The sequence below is a fragment of the Balaenoptera acutorostrata genome, chromosome 4 (assembly GCF_949987535.1).
Source record: "Balaenoptera acutorostrata chromosome 4, mBalAcu1.1, whole genome shotgun sequence".
Lineage (NCBI taxonomy): Eukaryota > Metazoa > Chordata > Mammalia > Artiodactyla > Balaenopteridae > Balaenoptera > Balaenoptera acutorostrata.
Window position 1 is genome coordinate 126,312,175 of NC_080067.1, and position 22,331 is coordinate 126,334,505.

General features: G+C 33.7%; 1 protein-coding gene across 1 annotated transcript in view; it reads right to left on the reverse strand.

The window, feature by feature from the left end:
* The window catches only part of TMPRSS15 (transmembrane serine protease 15), a 138,753-nt gene extending 116,894 nt beyond the window's left edge, over positions 1 to 21,859 (reverse strand). Inside the window, exons 1-5 of the mRNA XM_007164132.2 lie at positions 21,715 to 21,859; positions 18,681 to 18,811; positions 18,343 to 18,410; positions 12,367 to 12,518; positions 8,184 to 8,219 (exon numbers count right to left, since the gene is read on the reverse strand). Coding sequence (XP_007164194.2) covers positions 8,184 to 8,219; positions 12,367 to 12,518; positions 18,343 to 18,410; positions 18,681 to 18,811; positions 21,715 to 21,859 — 532 coding nt within the window. The remainder of the gene's footprint in view (positions 1 to 8,183; positions 8,220 to 12,366; positions 12,519 to 18,342; positions 18,411 to 18,680; positions 18,812 to 21,714) is intronic.
* Between the last annotated feature and the right edge of the window lie 472 nt (positions 21,860 to 22,331).

Sequence of the window (22,331 nt, forward strand, 5' to 3'; positions counted from 1 at the left end):
TTTTCCAACCACAACACTATGAGACAAGATATCAATTACTGGAAAATATCTGTAAAAAATACTAACACATGGAGGCTAAACAATACTAAATAAACAAGAGATCACTGAAGAAATCAAAGAGGAAATAAAAAAATACCTAGAAACAAATGAGAATGGAAACACGATGACCTAAAACCTACGGAATGCAGCAAAACATTTCTAAGAGGGAACTTTATAGCAATAAAATCCTACCTCAAGAAACAAGAAAAATCTCAAATAAAAAACCTAACCTTACACCTAAAGCAATTAGAGAAAGAAAAAAAAAACCCCAAAGTTAGCAGAAGGAAAGAAATCATAAAGATCAGATCAGAAATAAATGAAAAAGAAATGAAGGAAACAGTAACAAAGATCAATAAAACTGAAAGCTGGTTCTTTGAGAAGATAAACAAAATTGATAAACCATTAGCCAGACTCATCAAGAAAGACAGAGAGAAGACTCAAATCAATAGAATTAGAAATGAAAAAGGAGAAGTAACAACTGACACTGCAGAAATACAAAGGATCATGAGAGATTACTACAAGAAGCTATGTGCCAATAAAATGGACAACCTGGAAGAAATGGACAAATTCTTAGAAAAGCACAACCTTCTGAGACTGAACCAGGAAGAAAGAGAAAATATAAACAGACCAATCACAAGCACTGAAATTGAGACTGTGATTAAAAATCTTCCAACAAAAAAAAGCCCGGGACCAGGTGGCTTCACAGGCGAATTCTATCAAACATTTAGGGAAACGCTAACACCTATCGTTCTCAAACTCTTCCAAAATATAGCAGAGGGAGAAACACTCCCAAACTCATTCTACAAGGCCACCATCACTCTGATACCAAAACCAGATAAAGATGTCACAAAGAAAGAAAACTACAGGCCAATATCACTGATGAACATAGATGCAAAAATCCTCAACAAAATACTAGCAAACAGAATCCAACAGCATATTAAAAGGATCATACAGCATGATCAGGTGGGGTTTATCCCAGGAATGCAAGGATTCTTCATTATACGCAAATCAATCAATGTGATAAACCAGATTAATAAACGGAAGGAGAAAAACCATATGATCATCTCTACAGATGCAGAAAAAGCTTTCAACAAAATTCAACACCAATTTATGATAAAAACTCTCCAGAAAGTAGGCATAGAGGGAACTTACCTCAACATAATAAAGGCCATATATAACAAACCCACAGCCAACATCGTTTTCAATGGTGAAAAACTGAAAGCATTTCCTCTAAGATCAGGAACAAGACAAGCTTGCCCGCTCTCACCAATATTATTCAACATAGTTCTGGAAGTTTTAGCCACAGAAATCAGAGAAGAAAAAGAAATAAAAGGAATCCAAATCAGAAAAGAAGAAGTAAAACTGTCACTGTTTGCAGATGACATGATACTATACATAGAGAATCCTAAAGATGCTACCAGAAAACTACGAGAGCTAATCAATGAATTTGGTAAAGTAGCAGGATACAAAATGAACGCACAGAAATCTTTTGCATTCCTATACACTAATGGTGAAAAATCTGAAAGAGAAATTAAGGAAGCACTCCCATTTACCACTGCAACAAAAAGAATAAAATACCTAGAAATAAACCTACCTAAAGAGACAAAAGACCTGTATGCAGAAAAATACAAGACACTGATGAAAAAAAATTAAGATGATACAAACAGATGGAGAGATATACTATGTTCTTGGATTGGAAGAATCGACATTGTGAAAATAACTCTACTACCCAAAGCAATCTACAGATTCAATGCAATCCCTATCAAACTATGAATGCCATTTTCCACAGAACTAGAACAAAAAATTTCACAATTTGTATGGAAACACAAAAGACCCCGAATAGCCAAAGCAATCTTGAGAAAGGAAACCCACGCTGGAGGAATCAGGCTCCTGAACTTCAGACTATACTACAAAGCTACAGTAATCAAGACAATATGGTACTGGCACAAAAACAGAAATATAGATCAATGGAACAGGATAGAAAGCCCAGAGATAAACCCACACACGTATGGTCACCTTATTTTTGATAAAGGAGGCAAGAATATACAATATGGTCACCTTATTTTTGATAAAGGAGGCAAGAATATACAATAGAGAAAAGACAACCTCTTCAATAAGTGGTGCTGGGAAAACTGGACAGCTACACGTAAAAGAATGAAATTAGAACACTCCCTAACACCGTACACAAAAATAAACTCAAAATGGATTAAAGACCTAAATGTAAGGCCAGACACTATAAAACTCTTAGAGGAAATCATAGTCAGAACACTCTATGACATAAATCACAGGAAGAACCTTTTTGACCCACCTCCTAGAGAAATGGAAATAAAAACAAAAATAAACAAATGGGACCTAATGAAACTTCAAAGCTTTTGCACAGCAAAGGAAACCATAAACAAGATGAAAAGACAACCCTCAGAATGGGAGAAAATATTTGCAAATGAAGCAACTGACAGAGGATTAATCTCCAAAATTTACAAGCCGCTCATGCAGCTCAATATCAAAAAAACAAACAACCCAATCCAAAAATGGGCAGAAAACCTAAATAGACATTTCTCCAAAGAAGATATATAGATTGGCAGCAAGCATATGAAAGGATGCTCAACATCACTAATCATTAGACAAATGCAAATCAAAACTACAATGAGGTACCACCTCACACCAGTCAGAATGGCCATCATCAGAAAATCTACAAACAATAAATGCTGGAGAGGGTGTGGAGAAAAGGGAACCCTCTTGCACTGTTGGTGGGAATGTAAATTGTTACAGCCACTGTGGACAACAGCATGGAGGTTCCTTAAAAATCTAAAAATAAAACTACCATACGACCCAGCTATCTCACTCTTGGGCATATACCCTGAGAAAAACATAATTCAAAAATAGTCAAGTACCACAACGTTCATTGCAGCTCTATTTACAATAGCCAGGACATGGAAGCAACCTGAATGTCCATTGACAGATGAATGGATAAAGAAGATATGGCCCATATATACAATGGAATATTACTCAGCCATAAAAAGAAATGAAATTGAGTTCTTTGTAGTGAGGTGGATGGACTAAGAGTCTGTCATACAGAGTGAAGAAAGTCAGAAAGAGAAAACAAATACTGTATGCTAACGTATGTATATGGAATCTAAAAAAAAAAAAAAAAGGTTCTGAAGAACTTAGGGGCAGGACAGGAAATTAGACGTAGAGAATGGACTTGAGGACCCAGGGAGGGCGGAGGGTAATCTGGGATGAAGTGAGAGTGTGGCATGGATATATATACACTACCAAATGTAAAAAGATAGCTAGTGGGAAGCAGCCGCCTAGCACAGGGAGATCAGCTAGGTGTTTTGTGACCACCTAGAGGGGTGGGTTAGGGAAGGTGGGAGGGAGACACAAGAGGGAGGAGATATGGGGATATATGTATACATATAGCTGATTCACTTTGTTATACAGCAGAAACTAACACAACATTGTAAAGCAATTATACTCCAATAAAGATGTTAAAAAATAAAAACCAATATGGAAAATATGAATATAGTTTTGTTATATAAAGGAAGTGTGTTTTGGGATTTTATCAGATTTTATTTTTACCTAGTCTGCTGTCTCCGTCTCATCTCCTTATGTACACATATATGATTTCAATTCCCAACAAAACCATTGGTTAATACATTAACTATTACAGAAATTAGCCAGATGCCAGTTTTTTAAAATGACCTTCCATTCTTAAAACTAGAGTTCTTTGATTTGTGTACTACTTAGTTTGCCATTTCATTCCTTAATTTTTGCTCTAGTATTTCTTCTTTTCTAGGAAATATGTACTGTACTTCTCAAGAGGGAATTTTTAGCAAAGGAGTTAAGAAATTCTATTTAAGGAAATGTGCACAAAGAAAATAACAATTGGTTCTGTTTATTAAAAGCTGTTCAAATTGTCTGACTATTAGTTGCTGTTTTCTTAAGTGGGAAAAAGATTGGCATATTTTTATATCTATATGGTATTTTATCTTCTGGATATTAATTTTTTGGCAAATTATGAAAACTCACCAGTAAATTAGCATTATTTGGAATTCTGCAAATGGAAGGTTTTAAGTAACTGTTTATATTTGTATTATGAAGGAGTCAGTACACACTGAAATGTGATTACTTCAGAGTGATTCACAGTCATATCAATGTCCAGTGATTTGGCGTGAGGAATCTCTTGTGCCTACTTTGTGCAGACTCTGTGCTAAGCATGGTGGAGGACAAAAAGACTGAAATCCATTATTTGTTTTCTTCCAAACCAGTTATAAGAAGTGTTACACACAAGACAGTAATTTGAAAATCACATTTAGGAAATCTTTGATTTTTATTTTCTCTGTTACTTAAATACGGGTAATAATGCTTGGTGGCCAAAGATGAGACAAATTAAACCCAATTCCTAGTAATTGTCTCCTTTAATAGCTTACTTAGTAATGGAATCAGAACCTGAATCCATGAATGCCTGCCTTGAGAGACCAAGTTCATTTCACTGTACTGTATTAGAAAAAGAGATATCACCTTACAGAAATTCTCATCTACTTTAAAAGAACAAATTTCATCTATTTAGCAAGACTATGACTGGTCAATTCAAATGAAATTATAGTGGAAAGATACTTTAATTCTGTTATCATGTGCATAGCAATGTCATAAATTAGAGGAGAATGCTTAGCAATATATGTATATTTTTTTCTCAAATGCAGAGAAAAAAATACTTGTCAAAATACATTTGGTGTTTACAGTGCCTGTGTCTTCGCCCCGGGGCAATTATTTCATTTGAGGAGTATAATTCTGCCGTAGCTTCTCTTGACCCAATTTTATGTTCTTCACCAAATCAGCCAGTTCCTTTTCTTCAGTCCCCAAACCACTCCACATAGTGGAATTGTGGCAAATTGCATTTTGTTGGAGATTGAGAAAGCCCATGATAGTGAAACTTCTGTTTTTTCACAATCATTCCCTACACAGTAAGCAACAAAAGACTAGAACAAGGCATATTCTAGAAACCCTTCAAGCATATGAACAATTGCCCAAAAGAGCCCCTCTCAGGCACACTGTAGCAGCCAGAAATCAATCGGTATAAGGCAACCTTCGTTCCCATCTCTCCCTTTACTCTTCCAAATGGGTTAGTAAAACTTTACAATAATTGGCAACAAAGACAGTTGAGCAATAGAACATAATCCTCATGGACTTTGTACCAACTATCATATAAAAATTCTCTGTGGCAGAATTTATAATATTACTAACGCCCAGGTATATGATGCATGCATTTGCTGATTTTTCTCACACTCTGTCTTCCAGGCATATAAAAAATGAGAATAAAGTTAACATCCCTGAAAGGCATATTCATAATACATTATTGCTTGGAAACTGCGGTTTTCAAGTTTAATTGTCTCTTTCCCTTCTATAGATCTATAGTATCTTGACATATGAGAGGAATAAATGGGAAGGATGACTGGGGACTCATGGATCCAGTAAAAGAGGGAATGTGATATTTTGCCACCTACTTGCCTTATTATAATTTTTTGAGGATTGAGTAAAGTAATTCAATACAGTCTCCAATAACAGGAAAGCTTTGGATATGGAGTTTTTTGGTCAAATAATTGATCAGATTAAAATGAGCATTACTGAATACAGTAATCTTGTCTTAAACTTAGTTGTTTTTTATTTATTTATTTATTTTTAAAATTTTTATTTTGGCTGCGTTGGGTCTTTGTTGCTGTGTGCGGGCTTTCTCTGGTTGCAGTGAGCGGGGGCTACTCTTCATTGCAGTGCACAGGCTTCTCACTGCAGTGTCTTCTCTTGTTGAGGAGCACGGGCTCCAGGTGCGTGGGCTTCAGTAGTTGTGGCTCATGAGCTCTAGAGCGCAGGCTCAGTAGTTGTGGCACACGGGCTTAGTTGCTCTGCAGCATGTGGGATCTTCCCGGGCCAGGGCTCGAACCCGTGTCCCCTGCATTCGCAGGCGGATTCTTAACCACTGTGCCACCAGGGAAGCTCCTTAGTTTAGTTTTTGAAAAGTGTTTTTAAAAAAGTATCCAGCTGCTTTTTTTTTTTTGGTCTAAGTCTGAAGGGGGAAAGGAGAAAGGATCTAACATGTGTCCCTCTTTATGCCAGTCATTAATTTGTATTTGCATTATTTCTCTTCTTCACGACCACTCTAAGATATATATTTACATCTTTGTCTTTCAGATAATAAATACAAAGTTCAAGAAGACTAAGTAGCTTATCAAAACTGACGTGTACAGTAATTGGTGGAAATGGTTATGGTGGATTCACCCACACACTTTCAATGCTTGAAAAATGTATGTTACTTTTTGGTCTTCATTTTGATTATCAAATGCTTACATAAAGAGTGAAAGATAGGACTAAATATGTACTGATCCCATTCTTATCGTTTACATGTAGGAAAGGAGATTTCTATTCCACTCCCTAGGAGAGAAAAGTATGGGTTGAGTATTACACTCATGCTCTCTGTTCCCCATTCTCCATCTCCTTTGGCCAGAAGAAACTGGGCTGTTAGCCAACTTTTGATACTGGCCAATATGTCACAAGACCTTTGGCCTGTGAGATATTTTGGTCCATAAGACATTTGGTCCATTCCAAAAGGTCCTTAAAATTTGGTCCTATATAAAAAATGTCCATGAGCATATTTGGTCCATGCCAAATGATTTTGGACAGGACCAAATTATCAAGGACCTTTTTGGTGTAGACAAATGTCTTATGGACGTTTTGGACAAGACATAGTCCTGCAAGGAACTGGTCATATGGTTCAGCCACTTTTTATAATTTTGGTGGGTTTGTCTTTAGGAGAGTAAGGGGGAAAACTTAAGTCCAAGGATTTCTTGCTTTAACACTGTTTCCCCCCCACCCCCCAATTCCTTCCACATATTTCTCTTAGGGCATTTTAATACCTAAGAGGTCCTCAATAACTGTGGGTTGTATGAATCACTCAGTGAATCAGTAAACAGACAGATAAATGGAAAACAGAGCACTAATTTAGATATTTGTTGCTGACTTTTAAAGTTTTAGAAATAAATTTCTCAAAATATATTAAAATTATTTTTTCAGTTTATTTTTAGATTAAAGGAATTAGTCACTATAGATCCTAAAATCATTTTCTGAAAGTGTGTTGAAAGGTGATTTTAGAGGCTGTAAATAGTTTTCTACCTTGGATAAGGGACTATGGGCTGAAGAGCAGTTTTATTTTTCAATATGTTGTGCTACTATATGGATAATACAACCCCAGGCAGGCTTATCCTACCATAAAAGACCTCTATAGGTTTAGAGGTGGGATGATTTGTTTCATAAAGCATTTTGATTAATGATTCATATATCATTCTGCTTTTCAAACATCACACCAACCATTTTATCCAAGAATTATTGTGTTACTCAGAGATCATTTATAATTTCACAAATGTTCTCTCCTTGTACGTATGTAACATTTGATATAAATTCTAATAACATAAAAATGGCAGTATTATTTTTGGAGCTGACAATCCACACACTATTGCCTTTATGGAGTTTACCTAAAGAGATTAGGTTCACATCCAGACCACTTAACATGAAGATTAAGTTAGGACCAGAGAAGACATTATGGTTAACCAGCACATAGACAAAGGCACAGTAGACAATTACTAGGAATCCAGAAAAATTGTCACATTACAAATACATACCAGGAGTTGGCACAAGGTAGGCATTTAATGAAAAATTGCTGAATGAATGAATCCAAGGCAATTTTGGTACTGGTTTGGCAACCATACCGTGTTAAGAGGAGAGAGCAAGCATGTCTCCCTTGCATGCAGAGAGAATAATTAGAGAAAAAATTCCCTCACATCCTATGAAACCTACATCCTTTCTGGCAGACATTTTGATCCTATTGGTGGCATTCTTAGCAAAAGGTAATAACCATGGTTCTAATAGACGAAGGACTGAAGTGAGATCAGATAATCCAGGCCTTGATAGCCTCAAGTATATTGTTATTTTTTGGTAAACTATTAGGCTAAAAATATAAACTTTGATGCTCTAGTTTTCTTATCTATTAAATAAGGGTACTGTTAACTGCTGTGTTATCAGAGAATTCTCAGGAGTCAAAATGAAATATTAGTGAAAATTTCTTTTTAAATAAGAGAAATAATATTAAAACTGACCTGGAGTTGCCAGAGGACTGCTGGTAGTTAGCTTGTCTGTAAAAATAAATGACATAAAAATAACAATTACACTTTAAAACTGATTATTAGGAATTCCTTCTGTTTAATATTTTACTTGAGAGTTTTAAAAATTACTATGAATTATTAATATTTACTAACAAGAATATATCATTTGTATCTGGAGCTAAAAATAAATCTTTTATGTTTTTACTGATTTTTAGAGCTGTAGAGCAGAGGTTTTTAGATGTGCTACTTTTTAAATAATGAAGATGGTAGTTTTCAATTATCAATAACTAAACATAAGAATTTATTAATTTCATAATGACTGTAGACTAAAATGTTCTCGATTAATCTGCTGTTGTTTGAAGTAGGAGCTTGAGATATGCTTAGACCATGGGCTTTGGAGTCCAGAGGAATTCCTTTTAATTCCTGGCTTTGATAATTAATAGCTGTGTGACTCTGGGCACATTCTTTATTACTTATGTAATTTTAAGTGGAAAAAGTATTACTCTCTACAGAATCATTCTGAAAATTAAATGAGACAATGTTTGTAAAATATGGTACCTGGTCCAAGTAGATACTTCAAACAAATAGATTTTTCAAATATTATAAAAATGGTCATGATTATGGATAACACTAAAAGTAATATGGTTATAGTTTTATAACAACTTATACTTTAAAAATCATTTTTATATGAATTTGATACTTGTGATGACTTCTAAAATATTTAGAAAATTTTATTATTTACAATTTATGGGAAGCAGATTTTCAGAAGGTGAAATGCCCAGTGATTCTGGTAGCTGACAGACAGGATTAGTGTTCAAATCTTTTGACTTCAATTTGAATAATTTTTCTACAACAGAATGATTTTCCATTTTAACATAACTCAGGTTAGTTTTTAAATGATTGATAATTTCTCAAAGCAGTCTTTTGATAGTCGGTATGATCTTGATAAGACAAAGTGAAGAGGTAGTGACCAATTGTAGTTAGAAACATAGGGTGGAGAAAATGCTGGAATAGAGCAAAGTTAACATTAAACTTTAGATTGTCCTTTCCAAAGAGTACGATACATTTTGAAAGTTATCATTTCATTATATTTTAAACTCCTTTCCCTCATTCATAGTGACCTTACAGATGTCAGGGTTTCATTTCTCAGGCTGCATGATCAGAGCCATATTTTGAGATCACACACAGGCGCACACAAACACACTCTCACACATCATATATGCATACATACGTATATAGAATTTAAAATATGAAAGAAGCGTTGGAATCGGAAATGCATATCCTTGTATATATAACTAGGCAGTATGAACTTTGCAATATTATGAACTATGTTATTCCTAACCAAATGTATGCTTTATACATTTTGATATGAAGACTAAATATCTCATTTAGAAAGAGCCGCCAGAAAAAAAATTGAATCCTTGCCTAATGTCATAAAGTTTTATGGTCACCAAATTATACATTTTGAAATGCCATAAGTACTGACCTGAAGTTGTTGCAGGACTTATCGTAGAGAAATTCTCCAAAGATGCTGGAATAAAGTAAAGTTAGTTTGAAGTTAGGGCTTAGAGTATAAATATATTACAAAACATCGAGTGCAGTTTGAATATTCATTCAAAGGGCATCTGATGTACCAGAGTTTCCATTTCATCCTTTCTCATCCTGAATGTTCCTATTTATTTATTTAATTATAATTTGATTGTGGTACATTTGATGAATTTCCAGAATCTCTATGTATTCTCTCTATAAATTTACCTATGCAAAATATTTGCTTTATTTTACCCATTTAAGAAAGATATCTATGTATTCATCATAATTATATAGAATAATTTATATTTAAGAGAGACAATATAACACACTATATCTTGTCAGACCTAGAATCAATGGCTTTGCACTGAAACAAATGGATGCCAAAATAATCTTACACATGATAATATCTACAGGGAACTAAGTACTGTTTAAGTATAAAGTGCTTTTCACATAAAAGATAAAAACTAGCTATTTTCTTCACCCATTAACATGTTTAATATTTTTAAAGATATAATGACAACTATTTTTCTTTAAAAATAAAGAAAACCAAAGCATATCTTATAATCTAATTAATTTGTTTTCATTCAAAACAATACTTATGGTAAGTGGGTTAAGAGGTATGTCCTCTTCTACTAACTAGATTGTTTATTACATTATTTCTTCATTACTGCATTGTCTTCTTTCTAAAAGATCTGTAGCAGTTTCATAAATGATATATGGTAGATTATTGATGAAGAAGATAAAATAAGTTTTATAAGATATTATCATAAAGAAGATAATATTTTAATTTTCATTATATTTGGTTTGACAGTATACTGTATAAAAATCAAAGGTATCTGTGAAATTATTAACCAATTTAAAAATGTAATAAATTTGAAAATTCACATGATGCAAGTGAATATTAAACTTAAATACCTAAAATTAAGCTTCGTATTATGTTTACAAATGTGTTTTAATATAGTTCAACAAGTTAATTGTAACTTCAACTTCTGGATTATATTCTTGAGTTGATGTTGTGATATAGTTTTTGCATTTATGATCCTTATTCTAAGTTAATTCAAAGGATATGGTTTTATTGAATAAATAAAAATTTTAAAACCACAAACTCCCCTCTCCCAAATAGTCCCACCGTAGAGAGTCATGAAAATAAGTTTCAGCACACCTGTCAATTCATTTGCTTCAGCACACCTCCAGAAACTGATGCCTATTCAAATAAAGATAGCAAGATACCACCTTTCTAGAAGAAAATTGACTATTGAAAAATAATCAACATTGTTTAAAGACAAAACTATTACAAAGAAACTCTAATACAAGTGCTAAGAGCACAGATATTAGGCTAAGACCACGTGGGTCAGAATCCTCCATCCACCTCGAAATAGCTAAATTTTATGTATGTTAGTTGTCTCATCTGTAAAATGGGGGTAGTAAAGATACTGTGTAATAAGATTGGTATGAGGAGTAAATGTGTTAATAGAAAAACCACCTGTTGTAGCTAATAATAGTAGTAGTTTTCAGCTCATTTGAATCAGACAAAAATCCAAAACAGTCTCTGCTCCAGCAGCTGTGCCAGAGGGGACCAAACCATCAGTAGAAGGGGCACTTAACAACTTGAGCTGTCTTCTCACTGAACAGGCACGGCAGGATATAGTAGGGGGCTTAGTGAAAGAGTACTGTGCTTGATGAACCCATGCTGTAAAGAAAAGCAGCTAGAGGTCTGCAATTTTGTATCTACTATAACAAAATTTAAAAAATGGATGTTTTTTTATGTTTCCTTTAAGAGCAAATCTATACTGACATCTCATTCTGAAGCAAAACTATTTGAACTGGCAATAGGCTGTTTGCCTTTATTCCACTTGATGTGGATATTTATATATTGATGAGCTTTCCAACATCTAAAAATTTCTGAATTCTGAAACATATTTAGCCTGAAGATTTACAGATAAGAGATTGTGGATCTGGATGGGCCTGGCAACTTACTATTGTTTTCAACCAAAATAGGACACGGTATACATGTTTGTTGAATTAAATTGAATGGGAAATAACTAAAATGGAAAATTTAGAATAGCCTAACATTGATAGACATTATTGTCTTGCTATTATTTTTGATGCCCTATATCTCTTCCCCTTTGATTTATTTTTATCTTAAAATTATTTATCATTTTAAAGTAAAGTTTTATTTTTTATAAGTAACTGGGATGAATCAAACTCATAATCCCCTCTTTTTACCTTCTTTACCTTTCCTTCTTTTAAGTCCTCAATCAGAGACTGGACTTGCCACTTGACTATGTAATCTAATAATATCTATATGACTATCACAAAGTAATGTGTCACTTTCCAATGCAGGGTTCCTGGAAAGTCAGGGTGTGCTTGGCCAATGACAAAAGTGTGATCAGACCCACAAACATTTATGCATGCCAATATTTTCAGAACCTTTTTGATGTTTGATATTTTACAAACATTTTCTCACTGACATTTTTCTTCAAATACAGTTTCTCCATATTTTATTTGTCTTATGTAAATGTGTTACCTCAGGCAATAAGACAGCTTTCTAAAGTCCAGGGTGATCTCACTGCTCCCCTGGTACATAGCTAGAATTTTAATTTCATAGCTTAACAATTCAAAGAAATCAAATAATGTTCACAGATACCTGAAATATCAATGCTGTTCACATCAATATGGAAAGTGACCAGTTGGCTGGATTTATTTGCTTCAATGCCTTGAATCATTTCTTCTTTTACATTTTCATCTGACACCCACTGGGCAAAGAGAAGGTCAAATATGACTATAATGCTGCCATTTCTGCAAAGCAAAAAATGACATGAGAGAAAAAAGTTCGCCTTCTTCAAATGATTTGTGTTCAGTTTATGTAAGATGTCTTTGAAATTCTCCACAGTTATCTGCTTGTTAATCCTTATTACACCTATACAAAGTAGGTCATGTCAAATATTATCTTTATTTCACAGGTGGAAGAAAGAGAAATTAAAAGACAATGTTTCTCCAAGAACACAAAGATATATCCAGAATTAGAACCTGATTTTTCTGAGTTCCACATTAGCACGCTACTCCCTAGGCTAGACCACAGATACTTGTGTCAAATTAAACCAAATCACATGGTATCATGACATTTATTCTTATTTTACTGTTTGAAAAAATAAAGAATGTGAATTTGTAATTTTTCATGGATGACTTCTAAGTGGGAATAGGTCTAAAGTAGTTTCACTGATTTCAGAGAAAAATTTTCTATATAGTTTATGAAGGCTTGATAGCAAGCTTATAGCAACTAATTTATATCTACTTTTTCTTCTCCATTCTTAATATAAAATAAATGAAATATGCCCTGATTTAGAAGGGTAGAAAGAAGACAAGAATAAGTGGATTATTGGGAATTTGTGTGATATTCTGTCTCGTGGTCAAGGGTTGGGATTATCTTGCCTACTCGTCTCTGACCATAACATTAGAGTTCAATTACATGACCCAAGTCATCTTCTCTTTTACTTCATCTCCTTCTCTGAAACATGCATTTTCAAAGTTTTCTTCACTGGTGATTTGTTTGCAGTTTAAAGAATCATAAAAATGAATAAATTTTGGGCCCACTAGAAATACAGGAGTGATTTTTGCTCTTCTGTCTACATTTCTACTTTGCTACTGTGCTTTTAGGATACAACTGCTTGGGAAACAAACTCTAGCTCTGGTCTTCATTCTGTATCCCTCAGTAAGCTGGGGGTACTCAGGGTTTACTTGGACCCTTAAAAGGCAGACTAAGGAGAACCAAATTTTGCATGGTATGTTTGCTGGTTCTGAAATTTAGGCATTTACATTCATATCCTTGTGATATCTTTAAGTTAATGAGTTTCTTGAAGGACTTCATCAACTTCTGAAGAGTTCTTTATGTATCTGTATGTATATATGTCTTGATAAAACCTATAATAAATTTTTTTTTTCCTCCAAGACTATATACAGGATAAAAATGTTCCTGAAAGATCATAGCAGATCAGCATTTCCTCTCGGTAGGATATTCCTTTTTGGTTTCTGTGCTACTATTCAGGTTCATCGTTTAGCAGAAGTGATTCCTTTCTATGTAGCTAGCTTTTCATGATTGATGTGAACAGGATACTCTGATCAATAATTGCACATTTCACCTCTATTAAACATATTATTTAAAAATGTTAGAATGTTTAACTTTCCAATCATCTGATTAAATCAGAGTATCCAAATCTTGTAAATGGCAAGGCTCCTTAGTAACTATTTAGATCCGGGTTCCCCAAATTTACCCACACATGGAATCACTGCTGTCCTTGATAAAAATAGATTTCATCACAGACACTGTTTTTATCTATTCTTCCACACGTGTTAATTTTTCCATGCTGGCTGGTCTCTAATTTTGTTTGAGAATAACTCTCCATTTTCTCATGGCTTCTCCAACCATTCCTCATGTCAATGATAGTTTTATTCATGGGCATATGACTAGGCCCTGGTCAATGGAACATGAGGGGATGCTGATCGGCAACTTCTTGAAAACTTCTCTATATTTAATCAAATAAAGGTTCATAGCGGACTACTACTCTTCTTTGTTGAATGTTATTATGTCTACATATGATTGCTGGAAATGTCACATCTATCTTGGAACCATGAGGCAAGCTATGATTGACAAGCTAAAGATAGTACAATAAAACAATGAAAACACCTAAATTCTTGATTATGTCTCCGTCATTGTTCCACTGAATTAACCTCTGCTGAAACCTCCAGATTTCTTGTGATGTCAGATGGTAAATACTTGTTGTTTAAGGCACTTTTAGTCATGTGTTCTGTTAATTGCAATTTAAAAAATCTTAACTGGCATACAACTCTCAGGCCTCATCCATATTTATTTTAACAGATGCTCAAGAAAAGGGAGATGACTCTATTTTTGCATCTGATGTTGGCCAACATTGCAATTCTATAAATAGGGAGAATGAGACTCAGAGTAATATAGGTAATCTTGCCTAGAGTTATACAGCTTATTAATATCAGAGAGAGAGAGGAATAAAACCCAGAACCTCTGTTTCCCAGATGTGTTTTGATATAGTTCCCATCCCCCACCCCACATACCACTGCTATCAACACCATTATGAACTATTTATCAATAGGAAAGACAATACAACACATTTGCCTAGATGCAGATCTAGGTTTTTATTATCTTGCATTGTTACCGGAACTTTATATCTAAAAAGATGCAGAAAATAGCTAGCTGGAATTGGGGGGTGGGGAGGATGGATATTTTATTGCCGCCACACTTTGAGAGATAGAAGCTTCCCTCTTCCTGTCCCTTTCCCTTTCTCCCTCCTCCTCCCCCGCCACCTGTTCTTTTTCTTCTCCTTTTCCTTCATCCTCCATCTCTTCCTTCTCCTTTTCATTGTCTCCTTAACCAGCCTCACCCCCCAAAATTCTTAAATGGACAGAGTTAAATATGGTAAAAATAAAGTGAGAGTGAACAAAGTCCATTAGTTTCTCTGTCTTCAATTTCTAATCTTTACCTCCTTGGTTGCACAACACATAGCTTTAATTCTGATTAAATCAGATTTTTCTCTTTGTGTACCTTTCACATATTAAGTTTGACTGACCACTTGCTTTTATTTTATTTGAGTTAGGGAGTAAAAGAGGTAAGGTAATTTTGGTAGAGAGCATACAAATCTGGAATTTTCTTTCACTGAATTGAAAGTAACTGGATAAGTTCATCCTCAGGCATAAAACATCTTCATATGAAAGATGTGTTTTCTTAGTTGTGAATTATACACTGCATTTAATAATTTATACTTTGCAAGGACAGGAGTTACAGATCCTATATCCACATACAGTTGTATTCTTTAAAATTTGTTTCTTATTCAGAGTAAATGTTGAGATAAGAGACATATACAGTAGAAATCAGGAAAACCATAATAAACATTTGTGTTTCATGTAATAAGAAAGCTAAAGCTGTTATGTTAGTAGTTTAGTAATGATCTCTATCACTGCTGTGAAACTGAATTTATTTATTAAGGTAATGCGAATTCTTCCTTTAGGAAAAAAAAAAAGAAACAATGGCCATTTTCATTTCAAAGTACTGTTCCAGTGGAATATCTGAGCCTGTTTTTTTTTTTTAACAGATAAATCCTATCATTATACAGAGAGCCTGTGTGCAATAAATCAAATGTTTCTTATCTCTTATTTTCCTTAATGACACTGATAACCTCTAGGGTTGCTGAGTAAACAAAAGTCTTTCCTTTCCTAACTTGATGACTTATCTGTGCTCAAAGGGCAAAATAAGCTTCATATTGCCATAAAGTGTAAACAGCACTTTATTAGAAGAATCAACTCCTAAATTCTCTTTGAGTCAAAGCGCTTTCCAAAAAGCAGAATAGAAAGTGTTCCCAGATGAGGGTAAACCATTTGCTTGTCCTGTAGAGTGGCTCTGTACACACACACACACACACACACACACACACACAAACACACACACACACACAACTTAGCAGGGGGACCAAGATTTGACATTAAATAATATTTTTAAAAGGAAGAAGAGGTAGATTAATGACTAAGTTTAGTATTCTGAGTGCTATAACTTGACCATGTACACATGCATGGGGTGTGTATTTCAGTAAAATCAGTAACAAAAAAGGAAATAGGCATTTTAAAGGATTTTTAGATGTATTTTTCACAGTTGGTTTGGCTATTGTTAGTTGAGAAGTCAGTTATTTCTGTGTCTTGATTTTATCAACTGGAGTTTAAGGTGAAAATAATTTATAAAGGTAATTAGGAGTCTGTCAATTTTTTCTATAAGTGGAATATGTCATTTTAAATGTGATTATTTAAAGTAAACCTAAACGTTTGCTTGTTACTTTCTTTCCTGCTTCTGAATTTCTTTTCTCATCCTTTTCTTCTCAGTCTCCCAAAGTACCTACCTGTAATTTATCTTACAGACATTTTCATGAAATTCCTTTGCATTGCATCTTTTAAAAACTCACTTCTGATTTAAAAGTAATTCAGCTACAACGAGGTGAAAGCCTCTGTACACTGATGAAGTATATTACTTGAGAATTGTTATAAAATATGTATCAAGGTTTAAGCACTATATTAGTCTCCTAGGTAGTTTAAAGGAAGGGAAAGAAATAATTCCTTGGCTCAAATAATTTACAGTTTCACATATAATGATTTTACTATCTAGAGAAACATAAGTTTACTTAATAAATATCAAAGAAAATGCTCGGGTTTTGATAAACCACCAGACCTTATATAAAAGTCTATATTCAGCAAATTTTCCCAATCTAGTAAAAACAAAGTTATCCAGCATGTTGTAAGCAAGAGAAGACAAGAGTTCCATTAGCAAAACTATCCTAATAAACTCTGCACTAGATATCGTGCTTTGAGTGGATTTCACTGGTTAGAGCCTGAGGAAGGCGAGGAAGGACTGGGGTTACCTCTCCTTAAGCAAGGTTTTAGTTCTAAAACCTTTAAGAACTAAATTTGAGTTGTAGATTTAATGCAGATCTCCACATTCAATCCTCTCCAAAATTGGAAAAGAGAAATTGGTTCCACTCATTCCAGAGCAGAGAAATAAAGTGAAATAAAATCTCTCACGCATGGTTTTACCTTCACAGAATAAATACTGAATAAATATTTTAAAACAGCACTTCGAGGAAAACACACAAACAACAAAAAAATAATAATAACCTTTCCTGAGAGTCCACCTGTGTCCTTATAGCCCTGAAATTAGGCATGAAAGAGGCTATCAGATATCATAAGCCCTGGAAAACAGGAGTTGAAGCCTCTGTGTTGTGGATAGGAATGAAGACAGTAGATGGAGGTAGGGTTGACTGGCTACTGAGACTAAGATCTCATGAATATGCAGTGGGATAAAGAATAATAAATATAGATAGATAAGTAGGTGAGAAAGAAAGAAACAGAGTTCTAATTTTTTTTTTTTTTTGATATAAAATGAAGCTTTGTGCTTTTTTTCGTGATGGCTTCCACTAAGTGGATACGTTTTGTTCCAATAAGAAATGGCAAGGCCTAAAGTTTCCTTCTGCCCATTAACTAATTCTGTCATTGTTTTTCTAAACATAATCTCTTTTCCTTTGACTTGACCTCCCTACCTCTGTTTGGTCATTGAGAACTAAGGACTCTTTTACTAATGTCAGGACTTTTGTGAAGACCATATACCAAGCATCTTTGGTGCCAGGCTTTCAGGTTCAATTGTGTCTGATCTGAGACAGGAGATTAGTCTTTCTATAAAGTGAGGTTCTCTGCATTCTCCAATATCCTGGAGTACTCTATGGCTTCTGTTTGATATAAGTTAAATGTCAAGACTCCTAGGCATCTGCATACAGTCAACCTCAGCCTTCTCCATGTGTCTCTGAACGATTTTGCACTTAGGAGAGAGAAACATGTTAATATGAGATAAATTATCTAGCATTATTATTATTATTTGTTACAAATATAAAAGTTTATACTATGCCACTTTTCTCAATCCTCCTGGAAAATGTTGAAAATTTAAAATGTTCCATTTTCTCCTAAAAATAGTAACACTCTTTTACAAATATTAGCAAAAAGATCACTATTTTGTGATCCTGTGCTTTCTATCTATAGAAAAATTTTGAGCTATACTTACTCAAATTGTAAAACTCTTGAGTTTTTATATTCATTTTTCAGATTACTTGATTGAAAGATATCATCTATCTAAAAAAAGAAAAGGATAAGAAAAGGCATATTAAATTTAAGATTTTGTTTAAAATTTTAAACAAAGTAATCTTTATATTCTACGTAGAACTGTATTGGGGTGATTTCCTTCTCTGTGATGATGGGTCTCATACATTTAAGTATCCTGAGCATATTACATTTATTGACTAATTTTTTTCAAAGAGAACAAGATCTATGTATCTTTTGGCAAGTGGTTAGCGAAACTATGTTATGAAATTTTAAACTAGTTGAGGAGAGAAGGTCTCCTACCATTTGCTGAATGTCAAAAGCAAGAACTTTGAAATCCACTGAGAGTTTGTCTTGCAAATTAGGATTATATGTAACTCCGGATGTTATTGTCAATGTCCCTCTGGCTTCATGACTTTTTCCAAATGCTGCATCTAGATGAATTAATAAGAAACAAAACGCTGAAAATGTGAATGATGAATAAGAGAAAATATGCACATTCTGGTTAAGACATAGAAGTAAAGTTCTTGCTTAATGTGTTGGCCCTGGAGTTCTTGTTTTTTTTCTTTGCAGTCTTCGTGTTTCATCATCAGCTGTTTTTTATTTTTTAACTTATGTTTTTAGCTATCTAGTTGTTTTAAAAGATTGAAAATTAAACTTCTTCTCTATCCCATTATTTTTTTTCTTTTCTTTGAAGTCTAACCAACTCTCCAAGCTGCCAAGTTTTGCTTGGTTTTTGTTTGTTTGTCATTGAGATTCCTGTTGGAAGATACAGGGATGATCAACTTCCACCAATTATGGGAACTGATTCAGGGAAACATAGTGAGAAATGGACCATTAAAAGTTTTGTAGTTGCTTTCAGATACTTCTTGAACACCTAACGTCAAGGGACACTGCTCATTTTCTGCATGTGGATTGCTGTGAAGATTTCGGTGTGTGTATTAATTTGGAACATAGCTTTGAAACTACTTCTTTCATTCTAATAATTATAAAATTGGCATGTATGACCTTTTGCCATTAGATGGAGACTGTCATTATTGGAGAAGTTATTGAGAATGCTGCAGAAAATTTATTATCTCAATATGAAAAAATATAAGAAAAAAGCTAACAAACTGAATACAAACATGGGAAATAAAATGTGCCACTAAGGCCAGTACAATCCCATTATGAGATTATTTTCTTTGCATATATATTTATATTTAAAATGAATTGCTTCAGGTAAAACTCACACAATGATGAAATCATTAGTAAATGTAATAATAATGATGCATTGACCTGGTATGAGAAGATGTTATTTCTTCTTTTCCCAGATGGGGAAATTTGGGCTTAGATTCACTAAGAAAATTTCCCAATGTGATAAGAGTGACAGATCTGGAATTTAGACAAAGGATTGACTGACTTCAGAACTGAAGATCTGTCATATATTGACACAAATCTCCTAGTCCAGAAGGAACTTTAGAATTAACACTTTAAACAATAAACTTGCACTTTGTCTACACAGTTATCATTGCATAATTGATGTAACATATTATTAATACTATTTCATTTGTTTTTTAAACATTCAAAATAACATTTAGATTTGCATATCTAAAAGTGAAAGGCCAGGAAAGACTGAGGAACTGTCATGGATTGGAGGAAACTAAGGAAACATGATAACTAAACCCAGTGTTGGAATCTGCACTGGATCCTGAACAGGTAAAGACATTAGTGGAAAAACTGGTGAAAGTTGAATAAAGTGTTTGGTTCAGTTAATAACATTGTAACAATGTTAATTTCTTGGTTGTGACAACTGTACTATGTGTGTACTAGATATTGACATTAGGGGAAGCTGGATGAATGTCTACAATTTTTGCAACTTTTTAAAAGTCTACTATGGTTTCCAATAAAAAGTGTTAAAAGTATGTTAAAGTAAAAGTATGTACTGAAAGTAGTATGTCATATCCTCTAGCGTTCTATTATTGACTTATCTCAAATCCCTTCTTATATTCAGTTGTTCACAATTAAATCATATTAACATTTATAACTATTTATTTTTTATTTTTCTTGTAAAATAGCTAACTTTTGTATTTTTATTGAGCCTCAAGGCTTCCAATAGACTTCCAAATAATTACATATCCTTGAAGTTATTCACAGCATTTAAGTAAGACCAAAGCAGCCTCTTTTCTAAAAGTCTCAGTGAATTTCTATAATTTATTAAATCGTTCTTATAATTATATAAAATATCACAAGCCTTCTTTCTCTTTAAAATATATTCCTGTATGTAGCTATAGTAGTTAAATAAACCAGAAATTATATTGGAATTATTTTATAAAACTATAAATCATATTTATTACATTCTAATTTACTTATTTACTAAGGGAAAAGAACTAACTCAAAGGCTGAGCATTTTATTTTCTTGGTAAAACCAAAATCATTCACATATAAAAGGTTTTGCCCTGAGGGTTTTCAGAAGGAATTAATATGCCTATATATAATTCATCATTTTTTTAAAAATGTGAAAATGTTCTCAGAAAAAATAAATCCAATACTCAAGTTTCTGCTATGCTGCCATTTTTAAAAAATTATCTTAGAAATGAATAAATGGTAAAGAAGAACACAAGTTCTAAAGTTGGACTGTCTAGTTTGCACCACCTGGCAATGTTGCAAATTTAAGCAAGTTACCTAAATTCTCTGTCTCTGATTTTTCACCTATAAAATGAGGGTAACAATAACAACTAACTCATAGGTTTGTTGTAACAAGATAATACAATTGGAGATCTTTTAAAAGCAGTTGGTACAGGTAATTTAGCTCTAAATAAGAATTATCTTTTTTTTTTTTTTTTTTTTTTCTGTCAATCACAAATTGCTACTCAGGCAACTTGAGATCTTTATAAATCCACAATTACATTCAAGTTGCCTTATACTGTTGCAATTCAAATTGTTGTACTAATAAGAGAATAAAGGTATAATTCTCTAGAAATAAACAATATTTTTTCTTTAACTTGGTCTATTTATCCGCTTCTATGGTCAACAATGTTTGAATAGGTTTATGACTTAAATTCTATCAGAACAGACCCACAGGCTATGAACCTACTTTGTTATATGTTGGAACTGAGAACATCATCATTTTTTGTTTTAAAAACTTAGTCTCATGTTTGAATTCTGAATTAAAATCCAAATTATATACCATGTTAAAAAAAATTCTTTGAAGTAAACTACGGTGATGCATCTGGATGCAATATAAATACTTTGCCATGAAAGCACAGCAATGCATACAATATGCTGGCAGGATTCTGGAGATTGAAGTGTATACATTCACCTGAGAGCACTTTTCTGTAGCCAAGTCTATGTGACTTACCTCTTTCTGATCCCTTGATTGACAGCCAGGCCACTGCAATTAATCCAGCACAGAGCACCACCAATATGGCAAAGAGAGCTGCGAACATGACTTCATAGGTGCTGAGAGAATGGCGCCTTGAGGGTACACTTTGCTTTGAGCCCATCTTTGGTTTTTGAAGGTTTGCTACTCTAAGGGCTCTGAGAGAGCATAGAAGCTTGCACCAACTGAAGAGCACAAGCTCTCAAGTTTTCCAAGAAGGATTGTCAAACAAGTCTATACTAGTCTGACTAGTCAGTGTAAATGAGTTGTGTATGTCCCTTTGGCAACATTATGTCTCTATACATTAAGTAGCTTTAAAAGTGCAGTTAATGTTTAAGAAGATATTAGTGAGTACAGAGAAGCTTAGAGTTGTAAATGTTAATCACCTGAACAGGCCAATTGTCAGTGTGAATGATATTAACTGCATGTTGTAAACAAAAATGATACTTTATCATTTTGAGAACTGGTAGAAGAAATATGAAATTCATGGTAGTCAAATTAATCATTGGGCACATGCACATGATATTTGTAAAGAGTCCCTAACAGATCAACCTTCCACCCTCTGACTCAAGTCATTATTAAGACATTTTTTCCTG